Genomic DNA, 19,200 nt, shown 5'->3' with positions numbered 1-19,200 from the left:
CAATATGCTGGCTGGAGTTAAGTGCTGGAGGGGCCCAGATCAATAGCTAACGATCCTGGCGCAAGCTGAATGGAGTTAAGGAACTTTTAACACTTTAATTAGGCTGCCACCGAAAATAAATTCCTACACATCTGTCAATTCTTACTTGAGTGGTAATCTCCTTGCCCATCGCCTCTGTCCACCACAGCGGCCGCTGCATTCAGTGTTTACCGCGTCCCTCCCATTCCACTTGTGAGGCCTCCCTTTCCCAGGGTCACTCAGGCCAGGAGGCCACACTTAGACCAGTCCCATTGCGAGGCTTGTTCCTAGGGATGGGATGCTAGGCTTGTCCTACAGTCCCAGTATTGGGACTTTGCACTTTGACCCTGTGTTTCTTCTGGTGGCTTTCCATCCTTTCCCGCCTCCCAATTCACTCATCCATTCCTCCACCAATGGCTGCTTGTCCTGCTTCCTCTGCCCTCTCCCCTCCCTCCTCCTCCCATGTTTCACCATGGTTACACTGACTCTCTCTCTCCATCCCACACAGGGAAGGCTCCTGACACCCCCTTAGCTCAACCACCCACCTCTGAGAAAGATGCCCAGAACAAGACAGAACAATGGGGTAAGCTGCTCCTCTGACTTGTTTCCCCCTAACTGACTCACTGTGCATACTGGCATGTTGATGGGGCCTTTCGGAAACCCAAGCACCCCAAAAGGCCCCCTTCCTAGAAGGAACAAAACTGACCAAGGGCGGGGGGAGGGAGAACAGGTTGCATCTGCCCAGGCATCTCTGTCCTCTTTGAAACCCCAGCCCTGGCTCACCCAGCAGTGATCCCTGCCCGGCCTCACCTGCCTGCTGAGTTCCTGGCCTATTCTGCATCCTCTGAAGCCCACTTCCTACCCTGAAAGCTCTCTGCTAGCAGCGAGGCTATGCGGGAAGGGGAGAGGGCTAAGGAGTCCCTAACCTCTCCTCCTCAGCTTCCGAAGTGACAGAGGACAGAAGTGGCCCTCCCAGAGACAGTACCAACCAGATCACGGTCAGAACTGGGGCGACTGGGATGATGACGGGGAGGGGGCTGGCTTTACTGAAATCTCTTACTCCAAAGCAGTAACTCTCAACCTGCGGGTCGCGACCCCTGAGGGCTGAACAACCCTTTCACAGGCGTCGCCTAAGACCCTCAGAAAACACAGGTATTTACATCACAGTGCTTAACCATAGCAACGTCACAGTTATGAAATAACAACAAAAACAACTTTACGGTTGCGGGGGTCACCACGACAGGAGGGCACAGCAGTATTAAAGGGTCCTAGCGTTAGAAGGTTGAGAACCACTGCTCTGAGGGCTTTTGTCATGCTTGTGGATGATTTAATTCAGAATATCACAGGAGAAAGGCCGCGCAGGGCCAGGTCTATATGTTCAGCACGTATGGGAGAGAGCGGCCTCAACCCAGGGGTGACAGGAAGGGATGGCAGGGACTTGAGGAAAAGTTGAGAGAAATCATATTAAGGGTAGGAAATACTGGTGGTCGGTGCCAGGAGAAGAGGGAGGGAAGAGTGGAGGAAGGAGAACAAGGCAGAGTCAAAGAACAGCTTCCTGGGATGCTAGGAGGCTGCGCCTTCCTCAGAGGAGCCTTAAGTCTAGAGAGCACTGTCCTAGTGCCCCTTTCTTTAGAGTAGAGGCACCAAGCAAGTGACTCACTGACAAGTCCCACAGGCCTCTAAACCCCAGGACTTGAATTTGAGGAGACTCAGGAGCAGCTTAGCCTTCCGGTCTCTGAAAGGTTGCTTCTGAGGCGATCCCACATCTCTGGTCTTGAGATGCCTGCCATCCCAGGCTTCCCAGACTCCACTGCGGCATGCAGAGATATCTCTGCCCTCGGTTTCTCTTCCTCCAAGTCCTGTCCCCCACAGCCTGTCTGTTACAGGTGTCTGTTCTGAGAGTAAGGTGCACTATGGTGACTGCCTGGATCCCTTGCTTTGATATGCAGGCCTGAGAAAGTGCAGGACAACAGGAGAGCAGTCAGGCTGGACAGAGGCGCTTGGTCTGAGGCAGCAGGGAAAACGCCCACTATCAGTCCAGTCATGTGATAGCAGGCTTCTTTTGCCTCCTACCTATCTGGAAGTCTAGGCCATAATGTGCTAAGGGACAGACCAGAATTTACCTGGGCTACTTGAGGAGTGGCATTTGCTTATATTAAGAAGTACTAAGTGGGATGGCGCTCGCTTTCATCACACAAGGCGCACGCCTTTAATCCCAGCGCTCAGGAGGCAGACACAGACCTATTCCCTCTTGAGTTCATGGCCAGCCTGGTCTGTAGGTGAGACCAGGACAAGAAGTAGTGAGGCAAAGAGCAGTGAGCCTGAAAGGATGAGTCAGCGTCAGGGGCAGACAAACAGGGCCTCCTGGAGGCACTGCTGAGGGACCTTGACCCAGAGAAGGCCCAGAAGAAAGCAGGTATTCCACAGAAAAGCCAGGCAGTGGGGTGTGGGTAAGAAAGCTAGATTTGGGGTGGAGGCTGGTAGAGGGCCAGCAGGAAAATTGACTAGGGTATCAGACACAGGGAAAGGCACACCAAAAGGGAGGCAAAAACCAGGGTGAAGGGGCGGGCTGGGGGATACTGATGAAGAAGGAAGACCAAGTAGCAACTTAGGGTAGGCCTTTGTCCTAGCCCAAGGGGGTTGCCAGCCTCGAGGGCTGGTTGGGGGCTGAGTGGGTTAAGGTGCCCTCCTGCCTGCCTTCATCTCCTAACTCTGGATATGGGAGCAGTGTGGCATTGAATCCTATGAACAGTGAGATAGTGGGTCCCCCACATCTCCCCTGACTACTCCTCAACCCATGTGTATTCCCCAGGTATTCTGCTGTCCCTACTGTAGCTTCCTGAGCCCAGAGTGTGACCAGGTGAGGGTTCATACACTCTCCCAGCATGCTGTGCAGCCCAAGTACAGGTGCCCACTCTGCCAGGAGCAGCTGGTGGGCCGGCCTGCCCTGCACTTCCACCTCAGCCACCTTCACAACGTGGTGCCCGAATGTGTCGAGAAGCTGCTGCTCGTGGTGAGTATAGGCTGAGGGAAAATGGTCTGAAAGTCCTGTGAGAGCAATGAAGGAGGAGAGAGAGAAGAAGTGATATCCAGGCCAGCGGGGTGTGTGTGTGTGTGTGTGTGTGTGTGTGTGTGTGTGTGTGTGTGTGTGTGTGTGTGTGTAAAGGAAATAACATTCTAGAGAGTTGAAGTTGACTTTAAAATAATCGGTGGGGTGGCTCTCAGCACCAAGCTTGCCTAGTTAGTTCCCTTTACTACTGGACGAGATGACTATACAGTTCCCTCACTTCCGTTAACCCTGAAAAGAGTTGTTAGTAGCAGAACCATGTAGCCTTGAGGTAAGATACTTTTAGCCTGAGGAAGGAGGGACAGGGCAGCGGGCAGCTTGCTACCCAGTCCCCCACCCAAAGAAAAGCATCAGTTCACTGGGAGGGTTGTCTAGGCAGGAAGCTAGATCCAGACAAAGAGAGCTTGGCACAGCTGTGGACGCACAGTAAACGGGTCGGGGCTAACACTAGGAGGCGGCAGGTAGTGATGAAACCACGGGGATGTTTCCTACATCATAGGCCACAACGGTAGAGATGACCTTTGCAACCAAAATGCTGCCTGGACCCACATTAAACCCTGTGGAGGATGGCCTAGAACACCCAGCTCCTGGACCAGAGCCCACTCCCAACAGAGACCAGGTCGCAGGTAAGGAAGGGCACAGAATACCTTCCAAGGTGGCAGAAAAGGGGATCAAAGGGGTCTGAAGACGGCTGACACTAAGTCAGTAGCTTTGGCCCGTGAATGTCTGGAATGCAGCTTGGAACAGTTCTCTCTCTGTCTCCTGTAGAAAGCTCTAACCTGGCCACAGAAGCCAGCCCAGATCCTCCTACCGAGCCTCCCCTGGCACCGGTTGAGGGCCCCGGGGAGCCCTCAGAAAACCCCGATCAGCCGCCTTCTCCAGCCCCATCTCCAGCCCCTCGGCTTGATGCCCAAGTTGAAGAATTGGCTCCTCTGCCCACCATGTCTGAAGAGGAAGAGGGAGCCATGGGGGAGCCCCGCTCTGCAGAACCAACCCCGGCTGACTCTCGCCACCCTCTAACCTATCGGAAGACCACAAACTTTGCCCTGGACAAGTTTCTTGACCCTGCTCGGCCCTATAAGTGCACTGTGTGTAAGGAGTCCTTCACCCAGAAGAACATCCTCTTGGTTCATTATAATTCCGTCTCCCACCTTCATAAGATGAAGAAGGCCGCCATTGACCCTTCATGTCCTGCCCGAGGCGAGGCGGGCATCCCACCGCCCGCCGCTACTGCGTCAGACAAGCCCTTTAAGTGCACAGTCTGCCGCGTGTCCTACAACCAGAGCTCCACGCTGGAGATTCACATGCGATCAGTTCTGCACCAGACTCGCTCAAGGGGGGCCAAGACGGATGCCAGGGCCGAAGGAGCAGAGCGGAGCCAAGAAGAGCTCAAGGAAGGCGAGACTGAGGGCGAGGCGGGCACTGAGAAGAAAGGCCCTGACCCGGGTGGCTTCATGTCTGGACTGCCTTTCCTGTCCCCACCACCCCCTCCCTTGGACCTACACCGATTCTCAGCCCCTCTCTTCACCCCACCAGTCCTGCCCCCATTTCCCCTGGTTCCGGAATCACTGCTCAAACTCCAGCAACAACAGCTGCTTCTTCCCTTCTACCTCCATGACCTCAAGGTGGGGCCCAAGCTGGCACTGGCTAGCCCTACGCCCATGCTGTCCCTGCCTGCTGCCAACCCACCTCCTCTCCCTGCACCCCCTAAGGCTGAGCTGGCCGAGCAGGAGTGGGAACGGCCCCTCATGGCTGAAGAGGGGACTGAAGTGGGGCCTTCTTCACCAACCCACACATCCCCCAATGAAGCTGCCCGTACAGCAGCCAAAGCCCTTCTAGAAAATTTTGGCTTTGAGTTAGTAATTCAGTACAATGAAGGGAAGCAGGCAGTGCCCCCTCCCCCAACTCCCCCACCTCCAGAGTCTCTGGGGGGCGGAGACAAGCTGGCCTGTGGGGCCTGTGGGAAACTCTTCTCCAATATGCTTATCCTCAAGACTCATGAGGAACATGTTCACCGCCGCTTTCTGCCCTTTGAGGCTCTGAGCCGTTATGCTGCTCAGTTTCGAAAGAGCTATGATAGCCTATACCCGCCCCCAGTAGAGCCCCCCAAACCTCCAGATGGGTCCCTGGCGTCACCTCCCCAGCTAGGCCCACCTTTCATGGTCCCAGAACCTGAAGTAGGGGGGATCCACACTTCTGAGGAGCGAAGCCTGGCAGGAGGACCCTGGCCCTCGGAGGAAGAAGAAGGTTCTAGAGGGAGTGTTCCTCCCGCCGTACCTGTGGGCCGCCGGTTCTCTAGAACCAAGTTTACAGAGTTCCAGACCCAGGCTCTGCAGTCTTTCTTTGAGACCAGTGCCTACCCCAAGGATGGGGAGGTGGAGCGGCTCGCAAGCCTCTTGGGTCTGGCTAGCCGCGTGGTGGTAGTGTGGTTCCAGAATGCCCGCCAGAAAGCCCGTAAAAATGCCTGTGAGGGTGGGCCTGTGACAGCCGGAGGAGCCTCTGGAGGGGCCTCTGGCTGCAGACGCTGCCATGCCACCTTCGCCTGTGTTTTTGAGTTAGTTAGGCACCTCAAGAAGTGCTATGATGACCAGCCTCCTGAGGAGGAGGAGGAGGCAGAGAGAGGGGAAGAGGAGGAAGAGGTGGAGGAAGAGGAAGCAGAGGAACGGAACCTGGAACCTGCAGCAGCAAGACAGGGCGTCCCATCACCAGAACATGCAGATGGGGAAGACCTGAGCCAAGCAGAGCCAAGGCCAGAAAGCAAAGAGTCTGAAGGGAAAACACCGCCCTCACCTCCAGTCCACGCCTGTGACCAGTGTGCCGCTTCTTTCCCTAGCCAGGACCTTCTGACCACTCACCACCGACTCCATTTGCTACCGCCTGTGCCCCCCAGCGCCCCGGCACCTTCCCAGCTCCTAGATCTGCCCTTGCTGGTGTTTGGGGAGCGGAACCCTGTAGTATCGGGCACCTCATCAGTGACCGGGCCACCCCTCAAGCGGAAACACGATGATGGCAGTCTGTCTCCCACAGGCAGTGAAGCCGGGGGCGGAGGAGAGGGTGAACCCCCCAAAGACAAACGCCTGCGCACTACCATCCTGCCTGAGCAGCTAGAGATCCTATACCGCTGGTACATGCAGGACTCCAACCCCACGCGGAAGATGCTCGACTGTATCTCTGAGGAAGTGGGGCTCAAAAAACGAGTAGTACAGGTCTGGTTCCAGAATACCAGAGCCCGGGAGAGGAAAGGTCAGTTTCGAAGCACCCCTGGGGGAGTTGCCGGTCCAGCAGTCAAGCCCACTGTGCCGCCCTCCCCGGCGCCCTTCCCCAAATTCAACCTCCTGTTGAGCAAGATTGAAGACGAGACAGGGAAGGAAGCCCCAAAGAGAGACGCACCCGCCTTTCCCTACCCCACAGTCACCCCTGCTGTGGGGCCTCTGCCATTCCTACCACCTGGGAAAGAGGCCGCTGCACCAACCCCAGAGCCCCCTCCACCCTTCCCGCCCCCCGCACTCAGTGAGGATGAGGGTCCAGAGGAACCCTCCAAAGCATCTCCAGAAAGCGAGGCTTGCAGTCCATCGGCAGGAGACCTAAGTGATTCATCTGCTTCCAGCCTGGCTGAACCAGAATCCCCTGGGGCTGGGGGGACCAGTGGCGGCCCAGGCGGTGGGACCGGAGTTCCAGATAGCATGGGGCAGCGGCGATATCGGACCCAAATGAGCAGCCTGCAGCTGAAGATCATGAAAGCCTGCTATGAAGCATACCGCACCCCTACTATGCAGGAGTGTGAGGTCCTCGGGGAGGAAATTGGACTGCCCAAGAGAGTCATTCAGGTCTGGTTCCAGAATGCCCGTGCCAAGGAAAAAAAAGCCAAACTGCAGGGGACAGCACCAACAGGGAGCGGGGGCAGCAGTGAGGGCACCTCGGCAGCCCAGCGCACCGACTGTCCCTACTGTGACGTTAAGTATGACTTCTACGTCTCCTGCAGAGGCCACCTCTTCTCTCGGCAGCACCTTGCCAAGCTCAAGGAGGCAGTCCGAGCCCAGCTGAAGAGCGAAAGCAAATGCTATGACTTAGCTCCTGCACCCGAGACCCCACTGGCCCCCAAAGGGCCACCCGCCACCACACCTGCCTCCTCCGTGCCCTTGGGGGCTTCCCCAACCTTGCCTCGCCTGGCTCCAGTCCTCTTGCCTGGCCCAACTCTGGCCCAGCCACCACTTGGAAGCATAGCTTCTTTCAATTCAGGTGAGTTAGGGAGGCTGGGAGGAGCTGGGCTTGAAAGAGCATCTCTTCTAGTTGCAAGCCCTTCATGGTTCTCCTCAGGCTGTTATCCTTGTAGTGGGCTCTAGGAAAAAGGAGACTGGAGAGTATGGCCGCTGGGTGAGGGGAGGCTGGGAATGCAGTGCGTGTAGTCTGGAGCAGAAAGGTCTGTGAGGCTCGATACCATTAACCCTTCATTACGGCTTTCATCTTCCTAGGCCCTGCAGCCACCTCAGGCCTTCTTGGCCTTGCCACTTCGGTCCTGCCTGCTACCACAGTGGTCCAGACTGCTGGTCCAGGCCGCCCCTTACCTCAGAGACCTGTATCTAACCAAACCAACAGTTCTACTGACCCTACCCCTGGCCCAGCTACTGAGCCCTCAGGAGACAAAGTCTCTGGTGAGCGAAAGCCAGTGGCAACCCTTCCCAACTCCTCCACTGATGCCCTCAAGAACCTGAAAGCATTGAAGGCCACTGTCCCAGCCCTGTTGGGGGGCCAATTCCTGCCCTTCCCATTGCCCCCTGCAGGCGGGGCAGCACCACCAGCTGTCTTTGGTCCTCAGTTACAGGGGGCGTACTTCCAACAGCTTTACGGCATGAAGAAGGGGCTATTTCCCATGAACCCGGTAATACCTCAGACCCTCATTGGGCTGCTCCCCAATACCCTCCTCCAGCAACCACCCCAAGCCCCCGAGCCTACAGCCACAGCCCCTCCAAAGCCCCCCGAGCTGCCGGCTCCGGGGGAAGGGGAAAGTAGTGAGGCTGATGAGCTGCTGACAGGCAGCACTGGCATCTCCACCGTGGATGTGACTCACCGCTACTTGTGCCGCCAGTGCAAGATGGCATTTGACGGCGAGGCCCCAGCTACTGCCCACCAGAGATCCTTCTGCTTCTTTGGGCGGGGCTCTGGGGGCTCCATGCCCGCCCCATTGCGGGTGCCTATCTGCACCTACCACTGCCTGGCCTGCGAGGTGCTGCTGAGTGGGCGTGAAGCCCTAGCCTCCCATCTGCGCTCCTCAGCCCACAGGCGCAAGGCAGCCCCGCCCCCAGGAGGCCCTCCCATCACCGTTACCAACAGCGCCACTGCTGTCCCGGCTGCTGTGGCTTTTGCCAAAGAGGAAGCAAGATTACCTCACACGGACCCCAACCCAAAAACTACTACTACCTCTACACTTCTAGCTTTATAAACAGATAAACCAAGATGGGGACAAGAGAGGGCCTCAGGGTTCCCTCACCCCGACCTTCAGCTCTGCCCACCTCATGGGAGTCTGTCAGTTCCCACCTTCCGTGGGCTTCACACACCCCACCTCCAGCAGAGTCCTGCCTCCTCCCTGCCCCACAGACACTCTGACCCTCGTTCTCAGCCCCTTGCAGATGCACCCCCACTCTGGCATACATGTCTGCTTTGTTCCCTCATTTTCCCCATTGAATTCCCAGCCCTCTTCCTTCCCTTGTAAACACATACCTTTTCCATACTATACTGACTGAGAAAACGCCAAAAGAAAGAAAAGAAAAAGAAAAGAAAACCCAAGGCAAAAAAGGGGGGTGGAAAATCAACTTTGCCACCCTCTTCTTCCTGTCCCTTGTCCAGAGCACAGACTGCTCACAAACTCCAAAAACCCAGTTGGTTCCTAAGGTTGGAGCCTGGGGTGGGCAAGGGGCCCATAATACTAACCAAACTGGAGGCTGTCGGGGGGAGAAGCACCCCTGTTCCCCTCCCTGTTCGCCTCCCACCTGCCCTCTCCTCACCTGGTGGGACCCCTAGCAGCCTGGACTCCTGGGGAAGCGGCTGCCAGAACGCCCTCTACCAACCCACACCCCTCCCCTGGAAACTGCAGTAACTTTTTTTTCTCAAAGGCTTTAAACACAGAGGCCCCTCTGAGCAGCTGTGGGCCCCGCCCCTCGCCCTAGCCTTGCCAAGGGCGGTCCAGCCTCCGGGGATCAGCGTTGCCCACCAATGGCAAATCCAAAGTTCTTAAAAAAAAAAAAAAAGAAACACACCAAATAAACAAAAGCAAGAGAGAGTGTGCGCAGACACAGAGAGAGATGGAGAGACCAGAGGAATGAAGCAAAGAGAAACAAACTTTGAATATACATAGAGAGAGAGAAAAAAGAAAACTCATCAAACAAGTGTTCTTTTTGTTCTGTTTTCGCTTTGTTTTCCTGTTTGCTCCCTCTCCTCCCTGTTTGAGAGTTTCTTGTCGAGTTCTGATGCCTCTAAGTCCTTACTGGGTGCCGGGGAGCTGCAGGAGCGGAGGCAACGCAGCCTTCCGGGCGGCTGCGCCAGGTCTCAGGACTAGTAAGGTAGAGATGACCCCTGGCCCCTAAGGTAAGAGGTATCTGGACAGATGAGAATCCCCTCGTTCTCAGCTGTTAGAAAGCCTAGTGTCCACAGAGCCCCAGAAAGAAGGGCACGCTTCGCGCCTAGCAGCACTGCTAGTTTCTGAAATCCCTTTTGTCTGCCCCATTTTCTTCCCTTTGACTCTTCCTCCCCAGGGCTCCTGGCATGTTTCTGATGGTCTGGAACCTCCATTCGCTTTTCAGGGTCCCCTGTCCCCCCATCTACTTTTCCTCCTTCTAGACTTCTACCCTTGCCCTCGTCTCCGGCTCAGCCCAGCCCCTCCACTGATCAACGTCTCCTGGAAGTGTTGCCTGAGGCCAGTGCCTTCTGTTAGGAGGGCACAAGGGTCTAGTGAGGGGTATAGGAAGCAATGTCTGAAGCACAAACTCCTGAGCATGCAACAGGAGAACAGTGTCCTAGAGGAAGTCCCCCCGACCCCCAGCTCAGTGCCAGTGGATAATTCTGGCAATCCCCAAATCTAGCTGGACCGGCACAGGATAGATCTAATGTTTTATTTTAGCAAAGAAAAGCCCTCCAAATTTCCTATACCTTCCAGATATTTCATCTCTCTCCTTAACCCCGAGGAGTCCCTCCAGGCTTCCTAAGTTAGTTACCCACTTAATACCCATCAGTCTGCCCTAGAACTTAGCTTTTGCAGAGTTCCCCAGCACATGTCAACACTAGAGCAATGCTTATGTGCAGAAGGGAGATGGGGGGAGGGTCGGCTTTATTCCTTAGTTCCTACACATTCTGAATCTTAAACTCCTGCGACTTTCACTTTGAAAATTGAGAAACTCCTCACTCCAGCCTATTGAGGGTAGGATGAAACCAGTCCTGTTGATACCAAAAATGCCAGTTAACAGATGTCGACAATGGAAGAAAAGCAAGCCACTGTGGTCTGGTCCCTGCCTCTCTGGCACCTCTCACAGCTACACAGACCCATATCCTTTTGTCTCACTTGTTGAAATTCTATGTATAAAAGTATTTTCTTAGCAGCATGTGTATAAGAAAAAGGGTTGGTTTTTGGGTTTTATTTTGTTTCGTTTTGGATTTCTTTTTCACTCTGCTTTTCTGGGAATGTGACTTATGTATAAAAAGAAAGACAAAGAAAAGAAAAGGAACTTTAAAAGAAAAGCTTGGTAAACATCTGCCTTGGGATAATTAGAGGTGTTGTGTTATGCATTTTAGCCTGAGCAACTACACTTTCGCAGAAGCCCCAGAGCTGCTGACAGGTCAGCGCGCACACCAGTCCAAAGTCACTCGGGCCTCAGTGAGCAGTACTAATCCCTCAGACAGCGGGGTGCACTAGGGGACCTGGTGTCTGAAGGACGCTAGAGGCAACCAGCACGTCAGCGTCAGCGGGATCTTACGGAATCACAGATGGGAAGCAAGCACAAAGGCACCTACAAGTGCTTCTGCCTGTCTGTGAAGCGAGCTGGAACTAGGGTCTCATAAGACGGGTCCATCATGACTTCAGATTTCTAGAATACACCATCCTAAAGAAGCTCCCCATACAGGTGTCTCCTTACTCCACATTGCCGGGAGGCAGGAGGTGTGAATGGTATTGCTTGTCTTTGCTCTAAAGCCTTGTGAGAGGATTGAAAGGTACTCAGCCTTCAACCAGGAAGAACAGGAGAAAAATCTGAAGCCTTTGTAACCAGATAAGACATGCAGCAGGATCATTGAACAAACTGGTCCTTACCCCAAAACACTTGGCTGAACTTCTAGAAACACATAGAACCAAGAAAGCCAAAGGTTCTAGGCATAATAGCCCAAGATGCTTCATTCTTTCTGTTCCTTCATGTCAGAATAGGTCAAGTTCTCATCACCCTCCTATTTCAAGACATTTGCTCATCTAGTCACTCATCCCTCTTTAAAAACAAAACATAAGTCTGGGTGTGGTGGAGGACACCTTTAGTCCCAGCACACAGGAAGTAGAGGCAGACAGATCTCTATGAGCTCAAGGCCAGCCTGGTCTACAACTTCCAGGCCAAACAGGTCTATATCGTGAGACTGTCTTTAATAATAATAACAATAATAGCATATAAACAGAAGTACAGTTCTGTGTGTAACACCCCACCAATAAAACAAGTTCATCCTGAAAAGAAGACCCCACCCAAGATATCTTTAGGTAGATGAATGTATACACACACACACACACACTCATACACACAGGCTTACACTTGCACAAGAACGTGTCCTGAGATAACAGCCTTCATGCCCTTAAGAAGCCATATTTTCTAGGAACTGAGGTTGTAGGTTAGCAGAAGGGCACTTGCCTGTAAACATCTCACCCATGCTAATTTTCCTCATGTGCATGGAGCCAGCAAAAGCTCAAATACAGCAAGTCTCAGGAAGATGGGACTACTGTCAGTGTTGAACATTATCAACTTGTAGGAGAAAGGCCATAAATGATTGTCCTCTAAAGAAGAGAAGTCAAGGAAATGATATCACCCTGAAGCTGGGTGGGCCATACTGGGACTCTACAGGAAGGCCTTGTATTGGGAAGGTGAGGAACACATCTCAGAAACCAATCAGAAACCTGTAGCTATAAGGTCACCAGTTCTAGGAACTGAATTAGGAAGAGAAACCAAAAGAGAATACTACAGCAGCAGTTACTACCAAATAAGGACAGTGGAGCCAGGAGCAAAGTGTAGATACCATACAAAAAGATGAAATAAAGAAACACTGAGAAAGGACATTTAGGGAAAGCTGGGCCAACATCTGCCAAGTTTGAAGGAGAAAAGAACAACATCAGGAGTATGATCCTCTTTGGAGAGTCTACAGTTCTTATGGAATTAGCGATCAAATCCAGGGTCCCATAAACAATAAGCAAGAGCTCTGCCACAAAGCCATGGCCTCAGTTCCACACACTACCACCTCTGATATATAAAATCACGTTGACTGTCTGTAGAACATAGGATGGTCTTGAACTCTAGGTCTTCTGGCCTCCATGATCTGATTGCTGAAATTACAGGCATGATGTTTGTTTGTTTGTTTGATTGATTGATTTGTTTTTCAAGACAGGATTTCTCTGTATAGCCTTGTCTATTCTGGAAGTAGCCAATAGACCAGGCTGGCCTCAAACTGTAGACCACCTGCCTCTGCCTCACCAAGTGTTAGGATTAAAGGCTTTTGCCACCACTGCCCAGCTCAGTTCATCCTTTGAGACAGGGTCTGAACTTGCTCTGTAGTGCAAACAGCTCTTAAGCTTAAGATCGTCCTGCCTCAGCCTCCTGAGCAGCTGAGGTTACAGGCCTGTGCCACTAGACCCAAGTAAAGACATTATACTTCCCAGAAGCATAACATCGAGTGACAAAATTGGAACTCAATTGTGTGACCACCCTGTGACCTTCCTTGATACAGAAGGACCCAGCATAACTTCTAACCAAAACACCAAACAGAAATGGGGTTGATGGCTTTATTCCCTGCCAGCATGAAGTGGGTCGCCTGCAATTCTCCAGTGACAGACAGGTGTCTGGCTAGAAGTTAGTAGACATGCAGCCTGTGTGATTATAAGTAGGACAGGAAGAAGATGAACCTGTGCAAGAGTGGAGAGAGTGGAGACAGCAATACGGCCTTATCCAGCCAGATATACAGTCTTCTCAACCCCATGGCTAACATACAGAAATGAGTGGTCAGCAGAGGCTCACAGATGTTGTCCCGCATCTATAACTCCGTGGTCCTTTTCTCATAATAGCAAACCCTGCACAATATCTTCTCCACTGACCTTGAAGAATACTACTGGACATACCCCACCAAACAACCCAAACCTCAGCAGCGAATCTCTCTGCAGATTCTGGGGTGTTTGCCAATCCTGCCATGGGCCCTGCCCTGCACACTGCTGACTTTTGCTTCACAACCCAGGTCCTCCAAAACGACAGATGAGTAAGATCTCTCTCTCTCTCTCTCTCTCTCTCTCTCTCTCTCTCTCTCTCTCTCTCTCTCTCTCTCTCTCTCCTCTCTCCATAAAATCCAGGTAGATCCCGCAGAGGCATGGAGGACATTGAGTGAGCAACACTTTTAATCTCATGGTTCTCCACAGGAAGGTTTCAGAAACACATGGCGGCCAACAATTGGAGCTAGGGGGAGAAGGAAGTGGGACTTTGAAGGTGCTATCAAGGAAGGTCCTCTGTGACAGCTACTGTCCACTACAGTTACTGTTCTAGCAAGTTACATGTGCCTAACTGGACCTCACGACCCCACGCCTTTTACCAACTGCCCTCACTTAACACACACATGCACACTCGCATATAGCCCATAACATATATATCATCACTGTGACATGAAGGTGATCAAGAAACAACAGAGAAGAAAAGAGAAGGAAAATTCCAATGATACTGACTGCCCTACAAGATCAGTATCATACTATAGAACAGGCTGTCCCAAAGTTTGCCCACCTGTATCATGATTTCCCAAGTGTTTATAACGTATCCTAAGATACATCTAGTGGTACCAACCCATAATTCCAATTTCTAGAGACAGGAGGTTCACACATTCAAGACACCCTAGGCTACAGAGTCAGCTCAAGGCCAGCCTTGAACATAGCAAGACCCCATCTCAACAGCAAAAAGGAGACATAACTCAGAGTGTTTGTGTCAGTCATGCACAAGTCCTGGGATCTATTCCTAGTACCACAATTAGTAATTAATTAAATATACATTTCTGAACCACACTATACATCAAGTGAATCAGAAACTCTCGCTGAAATGATCTATGCTATTGACTGACAACTATTGCCTAAGGAGCTCAGCCCCCAGTATCTCTCTGTGACCTGTCCCAGCTCTCTAGTCCCCGGGACTCCGCTACAGCAGACACTCCCACACAGCAAGTATCACTTTGGACTTTTTTGTCTCTTTAGTGCTGGGGATTGAACCCAAGACTTCACACATGCTAGGCAAGTGCTTTGCCACTAAGCTATACCCAAACCAAATGTTTTGGGTTTCTTTCCTCCTCAGATGTAGCATCTTCATGACCTTGACACACTTTTAAGCTTCCAACCTACTAGAATCTGATGGTATCGTGTGTTTATAGTGGCTTTTATCTAACAGAAAACAATTCTTAAACACTATCCACTTACCATGTTGACTGAAGACCTCCTGTTTTCTTTTTTCCTGGCAAAACCTTGCTTCTTCTGAAGCTGCTTTCTGCTTCCAGAGATGTTGACGTCAAAACTCCCCCCAGCCCAGGGCAGCTCTGCCTGGCGCAGGCAGCAAAGCCCTGCTTACTCCTCATGAACAGGCCTCATCTCTGAGAGCCATCCCCTTTGACTTTACCCAAAGCCAAATTTTCCTTCAGATCTTCCAGATTGATGGCTAACAACTCTGCCTCCCGGGAATGAGAGAAATCCAGTGCTACCGAAGTCTTGCCGAGGGCAGCTTAAGGTTAAATTGTTCAGGGGCTGGTGTATGTCATCACAGATAACGGAGAGTGTCCTTCACAAAGTCATCTTCTCTCCCACCGCCATTGTTGGGTCATGGTCCTCCCTTCCAAGAGTAGATTTCAAAGACAGAAATTAATCCAGTCCTATTTGGGGTGTCATTGAGAAATCTCTAAACATAAACTCTTAGCATCTTTGTAGAAGTCCCAGGTGCCTTTGTCTTCCCGCCACCACCACCATCACCACACCTCTCTCCACTTCTAGGGTGCCTCTTATCCTTCTAGGACAGTTTTAAACAAAAGGACAAGGAACCAATTCATCTCAACCATGAGAGAGCAGGAAATACATATGTAAAGCCCAGCCCACTCCCTACCAGTGAAGCCCGAGGGGCAGCAGGGCTGACAAGCCTCTCCCCAGGCCTTTTCCGCACTCCGATTTCTTCCTGTCCTAACTTCACAGAGAAGTGCATGCCCACTATGGCTGTGAATGATGTCCTTATCCCTTCTTACTCTAGATGGCTTTTGCATGGCTCCTCAGTGTAGTGCCAGCTCAACCCCCTTGTTGGAATTAGTCAAGGGAGGAGTTGAGGGTCCAGTTTGGAGAAGATCAGAGGGGAGATGTTCTAGTGAATACTGGCTTCAGTCCCTCTCTGAAGGGCAGCCTCACGTGCCACTTCCCAACATGGAGCTCCACCCAGCGCCTGGCACTTCTGTGCCCATGACCCCTCTCCCTCATTGCCGCCAAGCGGTATCACGAGCAACTTTCAAGGCTTTGGGTTTGCCGCAGTGCCAGAATCTGAGTCACTGGTCACATGCCAGAGCAACACTGCCAAGTGTGGCGGCATCTACTTGGTTGGGTGCCAAGCAGGAGGACCCAGATGGTGATGATGAAAGGGGGGGAGAGGCAAAAGAAAGGCGGGGGAGGAGAGGGAGGCACCGGGGAGAAAAAAATCAGCCACACTTATAAGAGTGGACAGTACAAGCAGGATCCACAAAAGGGGACCCTTCCAATTTCACAGCTCAGCTTCACATGCAGCCCCTTCCCTCCCCCACCACCTGCAGTGCTGGGGACACACAGACCAGGCTAGAGGGTATAGCCATCTTCAGCAGGGACTTGACTGGGGGCCTGGAGGACGGTCAGGGCTCTCCATTCTTCATCCTTGGGGTCTTAGTCATGGCCTGCTCCCTCCATTGTGTCCTTATGCGGTACTCCATCTGTCCTTCATCTCTCCATGCCTAAGAGGGGATGGGAAGGAGGACCTGGCAGGAAAAAAAAAAGTCTATTCTCCCAAATGAAACATCCTTCATCTTCACCACCTAACTCCTGGCAGGACATCCTTCTCAACCACATTGAGAGGGACTCTCACCCTCCCTAATCCATACAACACCACAGCCATGCCAGGCTCCATGGGCAGCACCACTTTCCCTGCTGTCTTCTTCAGTGTTCTCTCACAAAAGGTCCCACGGCCAGCCCAGACGAGTCCTCCCTGGGTAGTAGTGGCACAGTCCTTCCTCCTACCCCTTCCAGTCTTTCCTTGGCACTTCCCCATCCACTCTCTCCACTCTCAGGAGCAGAGGTAACTCCTTCCTCATCCACACACTTCTCAGAGCCCTAGGGGGGCAGCGGCATCAGCAGCCCATCCTTCCTTCCTCCCCACCTCCTCGTCCCCTTAGTTCCTGTAACCCCAGACCTGGCACAAGCCTACAGTTGTGATGCCAACAGCTCTCGTGTGCCGCATCTTCCCCCCCAGAACACAAGGACTCCTGTCGCTACCCACTCCACTAGTCCCCTCCCATCTCCATGGGCACAAGGGTGGCAGCTGCAGTGCCAATGCCTGCAACCAGACAGCATGAAGCAACTTGTGCACCCTCTTCTCCCCTCCGAGGCCCCACGCCTCTCCCCTCTTTCTTCCACTCCATCCTTCTGTCCTTCTAGTTGGATGCTACAGTGGCAACCACAATGCCAACCCCCACCCATGCCCAGGAGGCTCACATACAACACATGCGTATGCGTACATGTACACGCGCGCGCACACACACATACACACACGGCCCCATGAGTGCCAGGCAGCGGTGGCAGACACACAGCAATGCAGTGACTGGTACCCGAGGAGGCAGCCAGATTCGGCACCTGATCCAGCACCCATTTGGGACTGGGTGGTAGGCAGGCAGGCGAAGGGGTGATGGAGGCAGGCGATGGCCTTAGGTTGGCAGCCGATGGAGCTAGGAGAATGGAGGGAACAGATGCTCTTTGCCCAGCCTCCCTCCCTCTCTCTCCCTAAGATCAGTGCCAAGCTGGGGGGATGGGGAGAGGGGAAGATGGGGGAAGGGTGGCATTTGGAGAGCTGGCAGGCGGGGGAAGCTGGGTCCGCCCAAGCTGGGCAGTGCCGGCACTGGCTGCCGCCTCTCTACTCTGCCATCTGTCTCGCTTCTCTCCCCACCCCCTTTCTCTCTTTCTCTTTCTCTTTTTCTCTCTTTCTCCTTCAACCATAGTGAAATGAAAGGAGGAAGACAGAGTCCTCATTCCACCCATCCCAACCTCTGTACCACCCCCGTCTTCCTCCCCACAACTCACCATACCATACCATCACCAAGTCATCTGTGCTCTCTCCTTCTGGCTCGGTCACCTTCTTTCACTCGCCTTCACCCTCATGCCAAAACAGGTGCAATTTAAATATATATATATATATATATATATATATATATATATATATATAGTGTACATTATATTATGTGTATGTATATGTGTATACATATATGTGTGTGTATATACATATATATACACACATATACACATACACACACACACACACACACATATATATATATATATATATATACATTAAAAGACAACTTAAAATGAAAACTATTTTCTTTGGAATGCCCTGTTCTTCAGAGTCTGGATCCTCGGTGCCAATATTTATGTGGCAGGCAGAGGGAGGGGACCCTGTCCTCAGCTGGTGCCCATGAATTCCATGCCAGGGAGGAGGGGTGGCTGGGGTGGGGCGGGGGTGGGGTGGGGTACCAGGAGAGCTCTCTTCTTTCTGCGCCTCTGGTTGTTTCTTTTTTTTTTTTTTTCTTTTTTTTTTCTTCGTACTCTTCCACTTCCGGAGTAAATTCAAATAGATCTAGAGTCCTCCCCACCCCCAGCCCCCCCAGCCCCCCAGCCCTGCTCCCCGCCCCAGCCCCTCAGCCCTGGTTCCTAGGGCCCCTGCATCCTTCTCGCTCCGCTTTTGATTTTATTCCTCGATCACCCTTTCCGGTTTTGTGTGTGTACGTGTGCGTGCGTGCAAGTGTGCTTGCATCCATGGCAGTGGGCACCGTGCCAACCACCACACTGCCATCTGCGATGCCTTCTGCAGCCTCGGCTACTTCTCTCTGCCACCTTCAGCTCGCAACCCCCCTACCCCCCAGCATCCTGGCTCCCCACCTCCAGTCCCCAATCATTAATTAGCTACTGAATTAATTAAATCGTGAATGCTAATTAACATTCCTACAGGGCAGGCTGCCAGGCTGGGGGCAGAGGGAATGGGAAGGCAAGGGGAGATCTGGAGGCAGAGAGGGAGCCTGTCTGCTTAGAACAGAGAAGACAGGAGGAACCCAAAGGAGGGATGAAGGAGAAAGAAGGCAAGGTGGGAAAGACAGGGCAGAGCTGCAGGTAGAGGGACTGGCATGGAGATGGGGTGTTAGACACCGAGATGCAAATGGATGGCAGTCCTTCCTACCCAAGTGAGGTGATACCCCTTGTCAACACACTAACCTCTCTCCCAACTACACGCCAGCTCAGAGCCTCGCACAAGGGACTCCGACCATGGCGTGGCTCAGTGGATAAAGGTTCTTGCTGCCAAATAGGACAACCAGAGTTCAGTCCCTGGGAACCATGGAGTGAAAGGAGAGAACAGACCCCAGCAAGTGTCCTTTGGCCTCCACATGTACGCCACAACATCTGTGTCCACGTGCATGTGCACATGCACGCACACATAAATAAATGTAATAAAACACATATAAACAGAAAGAAAAGGATGGGCAGTGGTGGCACATGCCACCCAGCACTTGGGAGGCAGAGGCAGGAGAATCTCTGAGTTCAAGGCCAGCTTGGACTACAGAGCAGGTTCCAGGACAGCCAAGATGGAGAAACCCTG

General features: G+C 52.6%; 1 protein-coding gene and 1 long non-coding RNA gene across 2 annotated transcripts in view; one reads left to right on the top strand and one right to left on the bottom strand.

Annotated features, from left to right (window-relative positions):
- Positions 1-9,459, top strand: part of Zfhx2 (zinc finger homeobox 2) — a 30,459-nt gene extending 21,000 nt beyond the window's left edge. Inside the window, exons 5-10 of the mRNA XM_021202943.2 lie at positions 527-601; positions 958-1,016; positions 2,831-3,031; positions 3,585-3,711; positions 3,854-7,324; positions 7,558-9,459. Of these exons, the coding sequence (XP_021058602.1) occupies positions 527-601; positions 958-1,016; positions 2,831-3,031; positions 3,585-3,711; positions 3,854-7,324; positions 7,558-8,525 (4,901 nt within the window). The 3' untranslated portion in view covers positions 8,526-9,459. The remainder of the gene's footprint in view (positions 1-526; positions 602-957; positions 1,017-2,830; positions 3,032-3,584; positions 3,712-3,853; positions 7,325-7,557) is intronic.
- A 5,304-nt stretch (positions 9,460-14,763) lies between these two features.
- On the bottom strand, positions 14,764-17,304 carry LOC115064554. Its single transcript, XR_003844390.1, has 3 exons — positions 17,165-17,304; positions 16,139-16,318; positions 14,764-15,165 (listed from the first exon to the last, which is right to left on the bottom strand). It is a non-coding gene; the product is annotated as an uncharacterized LOC115064554 (long non-coding RNA).
- Positions 17,305-19,200: the final 1,896 nt, after the last annotated feature.

The sequence above is a fragment of the Mus pahari genome, chromosome 8 (genome assembly GCF_900095145.1).
Source record: "Mus pahari chromosome 8, PAHARI_EIJ_v1.1, whole genome shotgun sequence".
Classification (NCBI taxonomy): Eukaryota; Metazoa; Chordata; class Mammalia; order Rodentia; family Muridae; genus Mus; species Mus pahari.
This window is presented reverse-complemented; position numbering and strand designations above follow the sequence as displayed.